This window comes from Lactuca saligna, chromosome 1, assembly GCF_052625555.1.
Source record: "Lactuca saligna cultivar CGN05327 chromosome 1, ASM5262555v1, whole genome shotgun sequence".
In the NCBI taxonomy this organism is placed as follows: Eukaryota; Viridiplantae; Streptophyta; class Magnoliopsida; order Asterales; family Asteraceae; genus Lactuca; species Lactuca saligna.
In genome coordinates, this window is record NC_136417.1 from 118,484,013 (window position 1) to 118,502,792 (window position 18,780).

General features: G+C 36.0%; 1 protein-coding gene across 1 annotated transcript; it reads right to left on the reverse strand.

Moving 5' to 3' along the window:
• Positions 1-14,753: 14,753 nt before the first annotated feature.
• LOC145010849 (uncharacterized) lies at positions 14,754-15,729 on the reverse strand. The gene is made up of 3 exons (XM_078969402.1): positions 15,361-15,729; positions 15,184-15,257; positions 14,754-15,075 (listed from the first exon to the last, which is right to left on the reverse strand). The coding sequence occupies exons 1-3, from the start codon at positions 15,727-15,729 to the stop codon at positions 14,754-14,756; spliced, it is 765 nt and encodes a 254-aa protein (XP_078825528.1).
• Between the last annotated feature and the right edge of the window lie 3,051 nt (positions 15,730-18,780).

The window sequence follows — 18,780 nt, forward strand, 5'->3', positions numbered from 1 at the left end:
CAGCATACCTGACCTTTCTGTCACATAACATATCGCCTTCCGGCCCGTATAAACATACATATCATGCATAGCAACTACCTTTCTATTTATAACATAAATAACACATATCATATACGACCTTCCGGTCTCACAGTCAAACCCTTCCGGGTGAAGTATAGTGAGAAGACTCACCTCGTAGTATGTAAACTATAAACCCTTGAAACCACTCGCACTCGATCCGCCAATCTGCAGACTCCCTATAATACCATATACCCTTATTAATAATCTTATCAAACAAGACAACTGACCCTACGAAATTACATGCAGGTCAACTCTGGTCCACGGTCAACTTGACCGGACTCGTCGAGTGCAAGGGCGACTCGGCAAGTCTAGACGTCCTCCCCAACTTTCCCTGTTGTTCCCCTTTTTACTCGTCGAGTATCCCTCTTGACTCGACGAGATCCACGTAGAAGAATCGCGGGGCCACCCCGACTCCACTCGCCGAGTCTGAAGAACAACTCGGCGAGTCCCAGCGAATCTTCAAGCTACTCGCCGAGTCTGATCATTGGACTCGGCGAGTCCATGCCATGCAGTCGATCAACTGCCTCCTGTAATCCGCATGGTCCCGAAATATGCAATCATGGGACTTCCTGGACTCCTAAATATCGTATTAGTGGGGTATAAACGTCCGGGTAATAACATAATAACACCTCTAATCACTAATTGGGTTTCATAAACCCTAGATTCGTGTACACATCAAAAATACAGAAATGACCCGAGTATTACCTGAAAAACGTGTTCTCTGTGTCCCCAAACTTCAGAACTCAATCCCCTTGATCTTCCTTTGATCAAAGCCTTTCCTCTTCTTGCCTAACAATCTCCTCAAGGTCCTAATAGCCTTCCCTTCTCCTCTAATCGTCCACAGATGCTTAGGTTCTTCACAATCGGCCAAAAAAACGGACAATAACGGCCTAAGAGGCATTATATACGATCCAAACTAAATGGCTAGGGTTTCTGCTGAACAACGTCGACTCGCCGAGTCCATATCTGGACTCGTCGAGTCCAGTCGCGAACCCGCGACCAAGCCTGTGGCCCTACTCGGCGAGTCAGGCACCAACTCGCCGAGTCCCTTCCTAAAATGTCCCAAAATAGTTTTAAAACAATACCTGAAATTCCGGGCTGTTACACATGGTTTATTTCTCTTTGCTTGTCATCAATATCACATGCTTTGATGACAACCATCACTTCAGCCAGGGTTGGGCGATTTAGATCTTTGGTCTTCTTAATCACAGCTACATTCATGTCCCAAGATTTTGGGAGTGCATTTAGCAGCTTCTTGTTGATCTCAGACTTGGTGTAGAAAATCCCTGCTACAGTCATTTCAGTATTAAGAGTTGTAAACCGCTACAGCTGGGCTTCAAGAGTCTCGTCGGGCAAATAATTGAACATGTTAAAGCACTGCCTTAACATGTCTTGGCGACTTTCTCGCATATCTTCCTTTCCTTCATAAACTTTAATCAGTGCCTCCCATAAAGCTTTGGCAGAAGTATATTCCCTGAAACCTTGTGCAATGTCTGGTGAGAGTGCCATAGTCAAAATAGCCAATGCCTTCTCTTGTTCTTCGATGGTCTCGAAATCTTCATCGGTATAATTCTCGATTTTCTTATCCACCACTTGTCCCGCGACTGTAGTGGTGATTCTGATAGGATCTTTAATTATGCACTTTCAGACCTTAAAATCCTTCATCTTTATGTATTTTTCGATTCTATACTTCCACTCGGGAAAGCCATCAGCAGACATAAGTCGGGGAATGCGCGTAGTTGTCCCCATCACAGCGTCAAGTTCTTGGTATTGAGTTGAATTTTGTGTTTCCATTTTTGTTTTGAGTTGAATTTTGTGTTTCCAAAGATTTATCTGAGATAAAATGCAATAAATCTATAGGCCGTAAACTAGAGGATAAATTATGGCCGTAAACACTAGTTTACGGTCAAGAGAATAATTTATTTTTAATTCAGGAATTAATTTAATTAATATGTAACAATTGACTTAACCGTAAACCTTAAGGCCGTAAACTCGGGTTTACGGTCCATAGACACCTTTTGATTTAAACTCCGAAAAAATAATGGTGTGACTATCGTTTAACAGAAAATCGATTTTTCGTGAATAACGAGTTTACGGTGAATGAATGTTAAATATAAATGTTCGATTTTTGTTTTTTTTTTAAATCAACTCAATTAAATGCCAGGATTAAAACTTGATCTCGAAGGCTCGAATGATGTGTGAAACAATTGTTTTCGGTGGATGAGCTTGCGGCCGTGAAGAGGAGTTTACGGTCGTAAGCTCAAGCCGTAATCTTCGAAAGCCTTTGAATTTGACCGGAAAGAAACCCTCTTTGTTGCTGTGAATACCGATTTAGTTGAAAACGCAGCTGTTGAACGTCTTTGACACTGGTTCTGCTTTGATACCAATTGTAAAGTCCTGAAAAACAGATCTACCAATGATCAAAGAGAATCATAGATGCAAACACGAATTAATAAGCAAATATAGAACAAAAACCAAGCTTGCATACGCTTTAAATCTATAAAATGTCTGATACAACTTGGGAGAATACGAAGGCATCAACAACTAATAAAGTCTGACCCAACGCCCTATTTATAGACTCAACTTACAACCGTAAGGTGTTTACGGCCGTAAACACACCTTGACCGTAAACTCACGACAAAAATAATCTTTCTACACACCCACTACTATCAACTACTATGCCTAGACTAAACCACTATACAGGGTCTTTCACTCTTCCTCAGGCTCCTTGTCTAACCATCCGTTATTTCCCTGGTTAGGGAAGTAAGGATCTCCGGGGTGATGGAAACCAACCATGCTGTCTGTGAGAGTGTGTAAATATGCTAACATTATTCCTAGGATGCTACAACTGTTGTATAGACTAATCAGGCATTCTCTTTTTGGGTGCTAAAGGGGTATGTTTTTAGGTTCCCTAGCTATCACGATCTCATCAGAGCGTGTGATAGTTATACCTTGGAGGGAATGTAGTTGATTAGGCTACATCCACTCCTTGATACCACTAAGAACAGTGCTGAATTAATCGGGATACTAGCACGATCTTGTTTAATTCGATGTTAGGTTCTTTGCTCCTAAGACAAGCAAGGGTGTTTTATTGTTATGTTTTACTTGTTTTGTTCAGAGTTGTGTTAGTCCCTCTTTTGGTTTATAGTTTCATATCAATGTGTGGTTAGATATGCTAGTTCACTATAAACAGAGCTCTGATACCAACCTGCCACACCCTCGAACCAGACGGCGGAAACATCCAAGGGCTATTGTTACTTAATGGAATAGCATCACAATGAATATACATGAATCATAACACCATTCATCACCATGCATTGAAATATTACAACCATCAGTGTTTACATTCAGTACATTGTTTTAAAACATTACATTTCCAAAACATAAACCGTTCGACATTAACTAAACAAAACATCATGATATCACTGGATACATTTTCTTCGATTTACCTGTTATCTAAGAATACAAGTATTTTGGAAAAATGTCAACATATGAAATGTTGGTGAGTTCATAAGTAATGTTTGAAAAATAATGATTTGTGTTATTTTGAAAGCCACCAGAAAATCCGATATTTTCTGAAAAGATTACTGTAAGTAAGAAAAAGTGTGAAGATCCGTAAGTATGCTTGTTGATTTCTGTAAGTGTGAATAATTGTTTGACTTTGTATGCATTACATAGGTGAAAGTGTTGAATTCCCTAGGAAAACCCGATGTTTTCCTAATACATCAATTTACGTGGCATAGTTAGTATTGTTCCGTTACGACGTTGTATTCTATAGTTCCAGGTGACATGGGATTAATTATGGATTGTGAGTCGTTATCAGCACGCATTAATGAAAATGACTAGTTTACAACTTCACAAACGATCCCTTAGGCGTCGTCCGTACTACTCACTTAATCCAACCACCCTAACTTCTCATAGCCCCACGACCGAGGAGAAAAGAGGGTGCGAATCCCCCGTTAATTCCAGAACTAGTTCAAGGTTATCGTGAATGCGAACGACACTTGGTCTGACTCGCATTTGGCTTCTCGACTTTGCTAGCGGTACCAAAGGACCCTTGGGGCCCAACAGCACACTAAGGCTATTGAAAGTCCTTTTACAAGGAATTAGGTCATGTAAGACCCAATAACATGTAAGCGTGTTCCCTTCGGGCCTAAAGATCATGTCATTGGACTAGCTAGGCCCAACAAGCATGATTTAAAACTTTTGAGCCCAAAGAATGTGTATTGACTTCTCGCATATTACCGCATGTATATTGTAGTACCGTTGTATATTGATTTTTGATTTGTTATTGATTCGAGACCGAATCGACTCGTTTGGTAACGATTTTGGTGTTGAAGGTGTATTTATTATCACATTTCGCCGGTAGACGTAGTACTCGTATTTTTATTTTAAGGGGTCTATTGTTTTGAGAATGTGAGTTTATCTTCTTAAGCCCTTTCTCGGATAAAATTTACACTTTTAACCCTTTGTGTATAAAAGAATTTCCGGTTTAGTCCGTAAACTATTTTTCTTGACACTTTAGTATCAAAACTTATTGGAAAGACATTTTTAGCACAAATTTTACTTGAAAAACAGCTTAAGTCCCTAAAAATGAAATTTTCTCGGTTGAGACCCCCATTTTCGCAATTTTTACAATTTTGGCCCAAAAAGGAAAATTTTTACATTTTTAGTCCCTTTTTAATTTGAAAACATTTTTGACCCTTGAAATAGTTTTATTACACTAGCAATCCCATGTTTTTCATAAATGTGCAGTTTCAGCCCCTCTATTTCCGGATTTTCGCAATTTGGGGCTTATTGGGCCGAAAAGCCCAATTTTAGCCAATTAGGTTTAAAATTTACATTTTAAGCCCCTCCAAAGTGGTTTTATTCATAAAAATTATCATAAAGACTATTTGGACTTGTTTCAACCTCCAGAAATTCTGTTTTGTCGTTTTGGGCCCCTTTGTTTTGTATTTTTGACATTTTGGGCCCAAAAATGGGATTTGTGTCCAAAAATGTTCATTCTAACTAAATAACTCATTTTTATTGACTTGATGAGTGTAGAATGGTATAAGCTATGTTTATTTCATTCTTCATGTTGTATATCTTGGTTTTTTGGTATTATTAGCTAGTATAATCATCACATAACACATAAAATCCATACATACATGCATAAGATCACACAAGACATACATGAAACTCATAGATCTTACACATTTGCTTGTATTCTCCCCCACAAAAACTTATAAAACAGAAAAATATGGGGCATGAAGGTCACCTTGAGTTGTGGTATCGATTTGAGGAAGAAAAGAGAAGAGTTTGTTGTTATTTTCGACCTTAGCAACCTTTCTTGGAAGATCTTTGAATTTAGGGGGGTTCTAAGATGCAAGATCATGATTCCACATGAGTTAAGAAGAGATTTTTGATAGAACTAGGAGTCTAGAGTGTGGATCCAAGCATCAACTTACCTAAGATGATGATTTTTGTGAAGAATCCTCCTTGCAAAGCCCTTGAATCTCGAAATTTTTGAAGGAAGGTGAAGGGATTTGTGGGGTGTTCTTGAGAGTGCTTAAGTGAATGATTATTTGTGTGTGATACTCTCGGCCGAGAGTAATAGAAGAAGAAGAGAGAGACGGAAGTGAAAGGTTATGCATCGATACATGTGATATATGCTTGGTTATCCCATAGGTATTAAGGAGGTGGCTAATCCTCCTTAGTTCTCCATTTCTTTTTTTTTCTTCTTCTTGGGCTGAGAGATAGAGGGGAGAGATGGAGACTTGGGCCTTTGGTGCTTAAATCCAAATCATGGGCCCATGTTGATTGTTTTTCGGCCCATTGGACTTCTAGGGTGCCTCATGGCCCAATTTGGTTCATTTAAATGATTTATTTCATTCTAGGCCCAATATGGCCCAAAATGGTAAAATTAATGAAAGTGGGTCCAATTAGAGCCCATTTAAGAGTTCTAAGTCCAAGATGGTCAAATTGGAAGCTTATTGGTCCATTGGGCCCAATAAGGAAGTCCTAGTCCAAAATGGACTTAAACAAGGACTTCTAGGGTTTCCAAATTCTTGTTGACTATTTGTAGTGCTTGTATGATGTGTTTGATTGAAATTTTATTGTCATAGAGTATGCATCATACATGCTCTTGAGTCTTTGATTCACACTTTGGCATATTTGTTATAGTCTACAAGGCACAAAAATTTCTAGGTTGTGACATTTATCTTTAGATTTTTTATGAATAGTGTTGTATACTTGTTAGGAAAAATGTTGTTGTATATGGTTATTTGTAATGGTTAGATGTTATTTATGTGTAATCATATTTTTAATCACTTATGATTAAAAAAAATATATGAAGTAGTATTACATAATCCTTTATGATTATACAAATGAATACTGTATATGGTTATTTGTAATGATTATATGTATTGAATAACAATTTATATGTAATCTTAAATGCTTGTACTAACATTTAATACAAGTTTAATAAGGAATGAATATATAATTAATTCAAAGAAAAAATTATCAAAATAGATTAAATCTGGTAGACAAAATCATAGTAAATTCTATTCTATAAAAAGAGTCAAGTGTATTAAACAAAAAGTATATTATTTAGAAAAAAATTGAAGACTTATTCATTACTGATTAAAGCAGTAATTATCTATGTAGCTTTTGATGATTGTTCTGCTGCAAGTTTAATTGGGCATGTTCGCAAGTTATGAGGAGCCCTTTATCCACGTCCTGAGCATCCTCTTGTTTGCTTGTTCGAATTTTATCCACTATTTCTACTGCACTTTGAATTCTACTTTTCTTTCTGCTTCCTTTATGTTGGATTAGGTGTCTAAGTTCATAACTATTTATGGAATATACTTGACCCGGTTGGCATGGTCTATTCGGTTGCATGGCATTGCAACATTTGGATAGACCAAAGTGAGAGAATGGAACTTAAGGTTTATTAATATATTATAAGTTCTTATATATTAATAATATTATTTAATTAGTATTGATTAAGAATTAATTAAGTGATCAAAAGGAGACTAATTAAATATATGTGGTTGATTGTATAAATTATCCATTCTTGTATAGTGAGCTAATGATCCACGGTTTATATGAATTGGGCTAAACCCATAAGGTGCTCCATGGATAGTCCATCGGAGTTATAAACCCATGGATCATGGAATATGGAAATCCATGACAATTAGGGTTTACATGGTGTAACCCTACTTGTGTCACAACTATATAAAGACCCTATGTCTAGCAAAATCGGCCACTACAAGCAAGTACAAGAGGGCTAGCTGAATGTTGCGTGTTAGTGAACTTCTCTCAAGGTTATTCCAAGTGTTGTGGTGTTGCATGAGACATTTGAGGCATCACACTTGAGGTTCTAGGTTCATAAGGTTCTCAAGGAATCCAAATAACAAAAGGTATGTACTTCAACTAGTTATTATGTTTAAAAGTTCCCCATGCAATGCTAGTTAGGTTAATAACCTTGGAAAATCAAAATTTTGCATGTATACTAGTAAAAAATAGATCCAAGGTTTCTAGGGTTGCAAGTACACCTTAGGAGTGTTAGAATGCTCAAAACCCTTCAGTGTTATCAGGGCCTAGGCTTGTTTACTTGATACTTGATGCAAACTTGTTGGAAAAACTCAAAAATATTCTATCTGTTGAGTGAACTCGCCGAGTCCATGGGGGGACTCAACGAGTTCATGTGAAATATCATCTTACTCGTCGAGTAGGTTCTTGCATTCGACGAGTAGGAGCCCCTGATTGCAGATTTTTGAATTTTGCTGCTGGAAATGGACTAGAAACATTACCCTAAATTGTTTTGGTCTTATAAAACTTGTTTTAGATGGTGTAATGGTTATGATAATCCATTTACAATGGCTAATATCAAAATTTCATGTTTTATATGGTTTATTTATGATTCTTGAAATTGTTCATATGAACATTCATGAACTTATGAGTTTAGAAGATCATAGGATTTATTTGTAACTTGCTTGTTAGTTTAATTCTTGATCTTGATGTGTTTTAATGAAATCCATAATTTGTCCTCAAGTTATGGATTACCAAAAGTTACACTTTTAAAGTCCATTATGAAACACATAGGTTACATAAAATGAAAAGTCTCTCATTTTAATAAACCATTAACTCATAAGTTATGAAAGATGAAAAGTTTTAAAAGTTATAAAACTTGCCCTCAAGTTTTGGAACATGTAAAGTCTCTTTAAAAACTTTAGTTCCAACCCCTAGAATTTTAAAAGTTAAAATTCAACCCTTATACTTTATAATATTATAAGTTATATATATATATATATATATATATATATATATATATATATATATATAAGAAAAAAGTCGTTTTACTGTTAGTAGGCCTCATTGACGAAGCTGGTCTATAAGGGGGGGGGGGGATAAGGATATTTCCAATAAAATGGTAGCTTAATGGGTGTCCACTCTAACCCACCGCTTCCTTGACTGGTGGAGGTTCGTTAGCCGAACGGGTTGAACAATGACTTTAAATCCTCATTAAAAGTATGATTAATGTAAAGTAACTAAATGTTATTAAAGAATTCCCAATCTTAGCTACTTTAGGAAAATGTGAATAAGGTGCTAACCCATGAAATTACACTTTGCATTTTGCTTAAACTCTTTAGTGGAGCGTGTTTGGTTAACCGACACACTAACTTGGACTTTACAAGGTAGGCAAAGGGTGACCTAAGGTTTATCATAGGTCGGTGGAGCATGTGTGGTTTACCGACACATCAATTGAGTGATAAACATTAAGGGTACCAAGTAATTGCATGGTTACTTCACACCTTGTTTTGTGATCCTCGGCATCCCAGTCACAAAACTTGAAGGACACACTCGATATTGAAACATGCCATTGAAAAGTTCAATGAATCTCAAAGAATCCAGGAGTTTCAAAACCAATTAAAACCTAATAATTTATTTCATTTTTCATGGTGAAAATTGGTGAATCATCTTCATCTACCTTCAAAAATATTTTATAGCTTGGATTATGTCATCCCTCTTCTAAGTTATAAAATATTGTGTTGGGTCCTAGTCTTAATATAACATTTGGGTGTTTTATTAAGGACTATCTTTATATCTAATCTAAACTTGTCTTTCTTCTTTTTAAGATTTCTTCAAACAATGTTGTTCTGGCTCAAACCCTATTGGCTCATTCTCTCTCATGAACCTTTGTGGGAGAGTCATCTTTGATGGTTCCAACTTTATGGATTGGATCCGGAACATCTGGATGGTCACTCGTTACGAGGACAAGGAATATATCCTCGACAAGGAGCTAAAGGAAATTGATGAGTCCACTACTACTCCAGAGGAGATCGCGAACTTTAGGGCACATGAGAGAGATGCCATGAAAGTGGCATGTATCATGTTGGCCACGATGACAACCGAGCTCCAAAATTTCTATGAGGACTATTACCCTTTTGAGATGCACCAGGATTTGATGGACAAGTACCATCAAAGTGCTCGCCAAGAGAGGTATGACATCATCTGATCCATGATAACAACTCGGATGAAGGATGGAAAACCCATCACCGACCACTTGCAGAAAATTCAGAGGTATGTGGACCGGTTGCTGAAGCTAAACATGAACTTCCCTGAGGAGTTGGAAATTGACATCACTTTGCACTCCTTACCTTCTTGTTTTGATCAATTCCGAATGACATACCCCATGAACAAGGAGGAAGTTACACTCAGCAAACTTCAAGGAATCTTGAAGATTGTCGAAAATGATCTTAAGGGTAAATCGGTTGTTACCACCCCTACTCCTACCGTGGCCCTGTCTTGGCAATCAGGCAAGGAAAAGGGAAGAAGAGGAAGAGCCCCTCGAAGGGTACCAAGGGAAAGTTCCTTAAAGGCTCATCTTTAAGTGGGACCAAGAAAGGTTGTGTCACTCCTTCTGCCAACTATATATAAGCTGAATGCTTCTATTTCCACGAAATGTCGTACTAGAAGCGAAACTGCCCATAGTATATGCAAGGTGTTAAGGATGGGAAAGTGAAACCCAACCATGCAGGTATTTACACTATATTGTCTAATAAATCACCCCATTCTAATTCTTGGGTCCTTGATACCAGTTATGGTATTCATATTTGTTCTGATTTGCAGGAACTAAGAACAAGTGAGGATGCGGAGCGTGGGAAGATAAGCTTAATAATGGGGAATAGGAAAGCATCACATGTCAGCAAGATTGGTGTTTATACTTTGTTGCTAAGTAGTGGGTTAACATTAGATTTCGATAACTGTTGTTACTCATCTGAAATGACGAGAAATATTATTTCCTTTCAAGCTTTGTACAAACAAGGGTTTACCTTTTCTTTTGATAATGAATGTGGTGGTATTAATGCTTTCTTTAATAATGTTCTTTATTTTGAAGCATTACCTTGTGATGGTGTGTATGAAGTTGTGTTGTTTGTAGATAACCTAGGAAATAATGTGTTGTGTATTGATTCTTCCACTAACTTGGATACAACATCATTGTGGCATTGTCGTCTTGGACATGTAACCAAGAAACACATAGGACAACTCCACAAAGATGGAGTCTTGGAGTCATGTGACCTAAAGTTGGATGATAGTTGTGAATCTTGTCTACTTGGAAAACTGAAAAAATCACCCTTCACTGGTTCTTGTTCTAGGGGTGAAGGTTTGTTGGATCTGGTACATATTGATGTGTGGACCCTTTAGAACCGCCACAAGGGATGCTAACCGCTTCTATGTGACTTTTATTGATGATTTTAGTAGATATGGATATGTCTACTTAATCAAGAATAAGTCAGAAACCTTTGAAAGCTCAAAGAGTTTAAGCAGGAAGTGGAGAATCAATTGGGCAGGAACATAAAGATGCTTCAATCCAATCGAGGTGGTGAGTATCTTAGTACAGAGTTCCTTGACTATCTTAAGCAATGTGGGATTATCACACAGTTGATACCCCAGGACACCACAACTTAACGATGTGGCTAAGAGGCATAATCAAACCTTGTTGGACATGGTTCGTTCCATGATGAGTCGAGCTTCGCTACCAATCTCATTCTGGAGGTATGCCTTAGAGGCTGCCGCCCATATCCTTAATCTGGTCCATACAAAGAAGGTTTCCAAAACAGCTCACGATATGTGGACTGGTAAAGTTCCTAATCTAAATCACATCAATATTTGGGCTTGTGAGGCTTTCGTGAGGTGTGAGACTCACGATAATCTCGAACCTCGAAGTGATAGGTGTATTTTCATTGGCTACCCACAGAAATCCTTTGGTTACCTCTTCTATAGACCTAGTGCTAATGTGGTCTTTGTAGCAAGGAGGGGAGTCTTTTGAGAGAGAGAGAGAGAGAGAGAGAGAGAGAGTTCATAAGCCTAGGAAACAATAAGAGGCAAATTAACCTTGAATAAATTCAAGAGTCAAGTGGTGAAGGAACCTCAAACCCTAGCAATCAACCCGAGGAGGAAACTCCTGTTGATTCGACTGACGAGTCTGTACCGCTGAGGCGTTCCACGAGAGTTAGGAATGCACTTGAGCATTACTATGGCTTCCATATTACTACGGAAGGTGATACACTTATCAGTGATAACACAATGATTGGTCTGGATGAAGCTAACAACTACACGGAAGCCATGGCAGGCCTTGAAGCTGATAAATGGAAAGAGACTATAGACAGCGAGATATAGTCTATGTATGACAATCAAGTTTCGAACATGGTTGACAATGTACCAGGTCACAAGACAGCAGGGTGCAAATGGATCTTCAAGAAGAAGAACGACATGGATGGTAATGTACACACTTATAAGGTGTGACTGGTTGCAATTGGCTTTTCTAAAACTCTGAGAGTTGATTATGATGAGACCTTTTCACCAGTAGCAAATATTAAGTCTATCAGGGTTATGTTAGCCATTGCGCATTTCATGATTATGAAATATGACAAATGGATGTCAAAACCGCTTTCCTTAATGGAAAGTTGGATGATGATGTTTACATGAGTGAGCCAGAAGGTTTTGTCAGCACATAGTACGCTAATAGAGTGTGTAAGCTTAAGAAATCCATCTATGGATTGAATCAAGCATCTCACAGATGGTATCCTTGTTTCGATGAGAAAGTCAAAGAGTTTGGCTTTTCGGGGAGCGAAGATGAATCTTGTGTATATGTCAAGGCTAGTGGGAGTATAGTTAGCTTTTTGGTATTATATGTGGATTACATACTACTCATGGGAAATGACATCCCAACTTTGCAGGAAGTAAAGTCCTGGCTTGGGAAATGTTTCTCTATGAAGGACCTTGGAGAAGCTGCTTGTATCCTAAGGATAAGGATTTTGAGAGACATGAGTAAAAGACTAATTAGACTTAGTCAGATTACCTACTTGGATAAGGTGTTGAATAGGTTTAACATGCATAATTCCAAGAAAAGAGAGTTACCGATCCAGAGTAACGTCAGATTGAGTAAGACTCGGAGCCTGAGTACAGAGAATGAGATAACTGAGATGATTTGAGTACCGTATGCTTCCGTTGTAGGCTCTATCATGTTTGATATGACTTGTACTCGTTCTGATGTGGCCTTCGCATTGAGCATGGTCAGCAGATATCAGGGGAACCGAGGCAAGACTCATTGGACTGCGGTAAAGAACATTATCAAGTACTTGCGGAGGACTAAAGACTGGATCCTTACCCTCAGTGGGAGTGATGACTTGAGAGTAGTAGGGTATAGTGATGCTAGCTTCCAGACTAATAGGGATAATTTCCGCTCTCAATCAGGCTGGGTCTTTACCTTAAACGAAGGAGCAATTACTTGGAAAAGATCCAAGTAGGAGACAGTGGCTGATTCAACTTGTGAATCAGAGTATATAGCAGCAAGAGAGGCAAAGAAGGAGGCTATATGGATAAAGAACTTCATTGGAGACCTTGGAGTTGTACTGACTATAAAGGAGCCTATGGAGAATTTATGTGATAGTGAAAGTGAAGTTGCCTTAGCCAAGGAACCAAGGGATTACGGAAGATCCATACACATCGACAGAAAATATCATTTTATCAGACATCGAATGGAAGAAGGAATCCTCGTGGCAAAGAGGGTATCATCGGATGAAAACCCAGCAGATCCCCTCACGAAGGGATCGGGTAGGGTTAAGCATCTCCAGCATGCGATGCGTATAGGGCTGAAGGATGATATTATTTTTAATAGTTAGATAGCTTTGAAATTTGTAAAGTGTAATTGACATTTGATGATAAAGAAAAGTTTTTGTTTATTTATAAGTATACATGTTGCTATCCTTTGTCAATCGTTTATTATCATTTCATTTTGCATGTTTTGACTTCGAGAATACCTATGTTATGGTATATCATATTATTCAAATTCTCCACAGTCGGTCATATGTTGGAAGTAGATATGAATCAAAATTGTCATGAGTTGGCTTGTAGATGTCTAAGTTGTTGGACATAACAAGAGGTGCTATAACACTCATGAGTGCTCATAAGTTCTTAGTATTGGATTCAACCCAAGCTCACTTGCATCACTTCATGGAATTTATCTCGAGTGATTGTGAGACGACAATATCATATAAGTCTTCAAACATAGAGATATGAGTTGTTGACTATGACTTGGTTATACATTAATTGTACGAAAACACATTGGTAACTCGATGTTATAAAACGTTCCTTTGTGTATGATTTAACAAGTAATAGAACAAGCATATGAGTTGAAGTTTATCTATTTCTTCTTGGATTAGAAGTGATATCTAGGCCCGTCGATGATTTTGTTTTGACCTATGTACCGGGCCCGGTCAGAACTAAATTGATTTGTTCGATTAAGTTCTATGTCCAATAAATCGAAAATCGGGACACAAATTGTTGAACAATAAGTAAGACTTTGTTCCATGTATTTGTCCAACTGATATCTAGAACATAGGATTTTATGATCACTTATCTTAAATGGCGTATCATCATCATCTCAGTTCCGTGAGACCTTGAAAGAGCTACAATTGTTGATCGGTTCCTGAAGTCATTCTTGCAGTTATAGTTATTAGACTTACCCGGTTGGCATGGTCCATTTGGATTGCATGGCATTGCAACATTTGGATAGACCAAAATGAGAAAAGGACACTTAAGGTTTATTAATATATAACAAGTTCTAATATATTAACAATATTATTTTATTAGTATTGATCAAGAATTAATTTAGAATTAATTAAGTGATCAAAAGGAGACTAATTAAATATACGGGGTTGATTGTGTAAATCATCCATTCTTGTATAGTGGGCTAATGATCCACAGTTTATATGAATTGGGCTAAACCCATAAGGTTCTCCATGGATAGTCCATGGGAGTTATAAACCCATGGATCATGCAATATGGAAATCCATGACAATTAGGGTTTACATGGTGTAACCCTACTTGTGTCACAACTATATAAAGACCCCATGTCTAGCAAAATCGGCCACTACAAGAAAGTACAAGAGGGCTAGCTGAATTTTGAGTGTTAGTGAACTTCTATCTAGGTTATTCCAGGTGTTGTGGTGTTGTGTGAGACATTTGAGGCATCACACTTGAGGTGCTAGGCTCACAAGGTTCTCAAGGAATTTAAACAATAAAAGGTATGTACTTTTACTAGCTATTATGTTTAAAAGTTCCCCATGCCATGCTAGTTAGGTTAATAACCTTGGAAAAGCAAAATTTTGCATGTATCTTAGTAAAACATAGATCCAAGGTTTCTAGGGTGGCATGTACACGTTAGGAGTGTTAGAATGCTCAAAACCCTTCAATTTATTTCTTTGAACATTTGGAACATTGATGTCAATGTCTTTTGGAATAGATATTCCCATAAGCTTTGCTACCTCTTCAACATCTATCCTATTCTTCTGCAACTCATTTTTAGGATAGTTTTCATATTCCTTCAACATGCTTTCTGTGTTCTTAACAAACAAATTCATTTTTTCTTTACTTTTTCTTACGTATTGCAAACATGCTTCAAAGTTGTAGCATGCTTGATTGAAAGATCTGTTAATTTCACTGTCTCCTGTATCATATACACATCTACCAAAATGAAAATGCCTTGATATCACATGCTTTCTCTAATGATTCTCAATGTGATGTTCAGGTATCTCTTTAATTCCATGTTTCATGAGTATGTTGAATGCATGCCTGCACAAAGTCCCAAAGCGGTTGAAGTGTTCACAAGTACATTTTACATCATTTTTTGGAAGTTTTATTTCTACCTGTTCAAAATAAAAATAAAGCATTAAGTGTTTTATAATCATAACTGAATATTGTTGTATATTATGTTCTGATTCAACAACATTTAAAAAAAGAATATATTACCTCAAATTCTATTTTTAGATCACTGTTTTTATTCAATTGTTCCACTTTGTATAACTCCCATCCATTCTTTGTTCCAACATGTTCGTATTGATAGTACCAGGAACCTTTATAGATTTCTTTATGTACTTCATAAAACAATGTATTTGTATAAACTTTTGTAGCATGTTTTTCTAGTGGCCGTGGTGAAATAAATTTATATACCGCATTGTTTGTTTGATGATTAAGCTCCTGTTGTGTGTTTCTTTGTTTTTGAACTGATGTGTCATAGTTCATCATGAAATGTAAAAGTAAATTTCCAGATTGAGAGTACGTGTTGAAGAAGGAATTCATGCTTTCTGATATTGAAGTGGTTTTCATCAATCCAAACATTCTTATGTCACTAAAGTACGCAGGTATCCATTTGTCACGTAATTCAAACATATCATTGAACCATCTTCTATCTTCTAGATTGAATTCATTAATAATCAACTCCTACTTCTTTTCAAATTCATCAGGTTTGATATGCATGTTCCAAACAAGCTTGTTAAATTTCTTCTTGATGTCTTTGTTTTTAAATAAATCACCGGTAACCTATGAATGAACAATTTTACTTATATAAGTATAAATTATATACCTATTTGGATATATCATATATGAGTAGTCATATATGATTAATCATATGTGATAATTGTAATATAGGATATATGATGTATGATTAATCATATATCATATATGTATTGTAATGTAGGATTGATTATATATGATTAATCATATATGATTATATATGATTAATTATATATGATTATATATGAGTAATCATATATGATTACTATAATGTAGAATATATGATGTATGATTAATCATATATTATTACTGTAATATAGGATATATGATTTATGATTAATCATATATGATTAATTATATATCATATATGTGTTATAATCTAGGATTGATCATATATGATTAATCATATATAATTAATAATATATCATATATGTACTGTAATGTAGGATTGATCATATATGATTAATCATATATGATTATATATACTGTATCATCATATATCATACTATATAATCATATATAATTATGTAGTATGATATATGATAACTTATATTATTATAATTATATACGATTAATCATATATGGTTATATAATCATATTATTAAAATACTTAATTATATATGATTATATCATACTATATAATCATTTATGATTATATAGTATGATATATGACAACTCATATTATCATAATCATATATGATTAATTATATATGATTAAGTATTTTCATAATATGATTATGTAATAATATATGATTATATAATGTATTATCATATTTCATACTATGTAATCATAAATGTTTATACAGTATGATATTTGATAATTCATATTATTAGAATAGTTAATCATATATGGTTATATAGTATGATATCTGATAATTTATATATGAATCATCTTTGATAATACTATATAATCATATATGATTATATACTGGATTTTTATTATACCTTTTCTTGCAGTTTTTTCATTATGTGTCACATGCGTACGACTCAATTGTCTCTCTACTCAGAAACCCAAAACCAACAATAACTGATTTCTTGTGGTGGTCAACTACTTTGAATGGAACAAATACCATTTTATACCTATATAAAGAAAATGTGTTTAGTACAATCATATTTGATTAATAGTATGTTTTAATTTATATACATTAACTTACTTGTTTGTTCTGAAAGTTGCATCAAAAGATATAAGAACAATTGTATGTTATGTGTTATACGTGCTATGTGCTTTTCAGTGATATTATTTCGGGTTATTTTTCCGTGTTATTTTATTCGCTATGTTTATAGGAAATGTAATACCTTTGACCATGTGATCAGTGAAAGGACTTAGATTCACATTGGTACTAGTACGTAGCCTCTGGCCATGTAGAACATGTCTTTATAAGAGAATGACTTCTATTCTATGGCATTGGCAAATGGTTAGACATGACTCTAAGCCTGAAATCTAACAAGATGTTAATCAAAAATTGCATGTCTTCTATGCCATTTGGGCCAAAGTTTTATTGATATATATCAAGCATATCAAAGTATATTTTTGAATAAAGTCTTTGGTTGATATGAACGCTTGTCACACGATTTCACATATGTCTTTGTTGTTCCTCTTTGCTTCTGCCATATTGAAGTATATATATGGCATAACGTTGTATTGCATCTATTATTGAACTCACTAAGCATTACCACTTACCCTATCAATGTTTAACAATTGCAGGTGATAAGTAACTAGTATGATCACATACTGTTAAAAGATTTAGAATAGTTTGTAATAGTACTTTTGTACTTCAGTTTATGTTTGTATAAATTACAATATCTTGGGCAGGTATAAGACTTTGTAATAGTCGGTTTGTATACAGTAGTTTGTAATCTCTTTAGCAATGTAAGATATTGCTTTTATGAATATGCAAGTAGCATGTTCTGGAGTAATAATATTGTGAAGTATGAAAGTTTGGGTCTTTCAAAAATACGAAAGTTGGGGTCTTTCAATCATGGTATCAGGGCAGTAGTTTAAGCGAACTAAATTCCACGGATTGGTATTTAGACTTAAACTATAGGAATTTCAATATATGAACTTAATCATTGTAAGTATAGGGATACAAACAATAGGAAATATATATGTAAAAGTATTAGATAATAATAAACCCTAATATTCTAAAATACAATGTTACTCCATATTTCAGATCGATGGTTGAACAAGTAAGTAGCCCTACCCCTGAGGTTGGTGGAGATCGTCAACCCGAGGAAGTGAATACTCCAGTACCTCCTCGTGAGGAGCGAATCTTAGGTAAACTTACCGGTGCTATTCGACAGACTCTCGAAGAACACAAAAAGAATGGTGATAAATGAAAAGAGAAAGCCAATGGAGAATCTTCAACCGGAAAGGTGAAGCATCCCTCGTTCAAAGATTTCAGGAGTAGTGGTGCTACGGGGTTTTCTGGTGTCTTTAATCCTATAGTTGTTCTAACTTGGATTCAAAACACCGAGAGAGGTATTTCGTGTCACTCATGTGGATGATGAAGACAAGGCTATCTATGCTTCTGCAATGCTCATTGGAGAAGCCTTAGTCTGGTGGGAAGCAACATATGAAGCTCTCAACGGATGTGACCAATAGAACTTATCCTGGGAGTTGTTCAAGGCTCGTGTGCAACAGAAATATTGTCCTCTAGATATGAGGAGAACATTGGAGATGGAATTCCTCGAGCTTAAACACGGAGGAATGACTGTGAATGAGTATGAAACTCAGTTTAATCAAAGAGCAAGGTTTGCTACGAAGTATATTCCAAGTAAAGATGAGAAAATTCAGTTATTCATGGAGGGACTACGACACGAAATCCATGATTTCGTTGCCAATCGGGATGTTATTTCATTCGATAAAGCCGTTGAGTA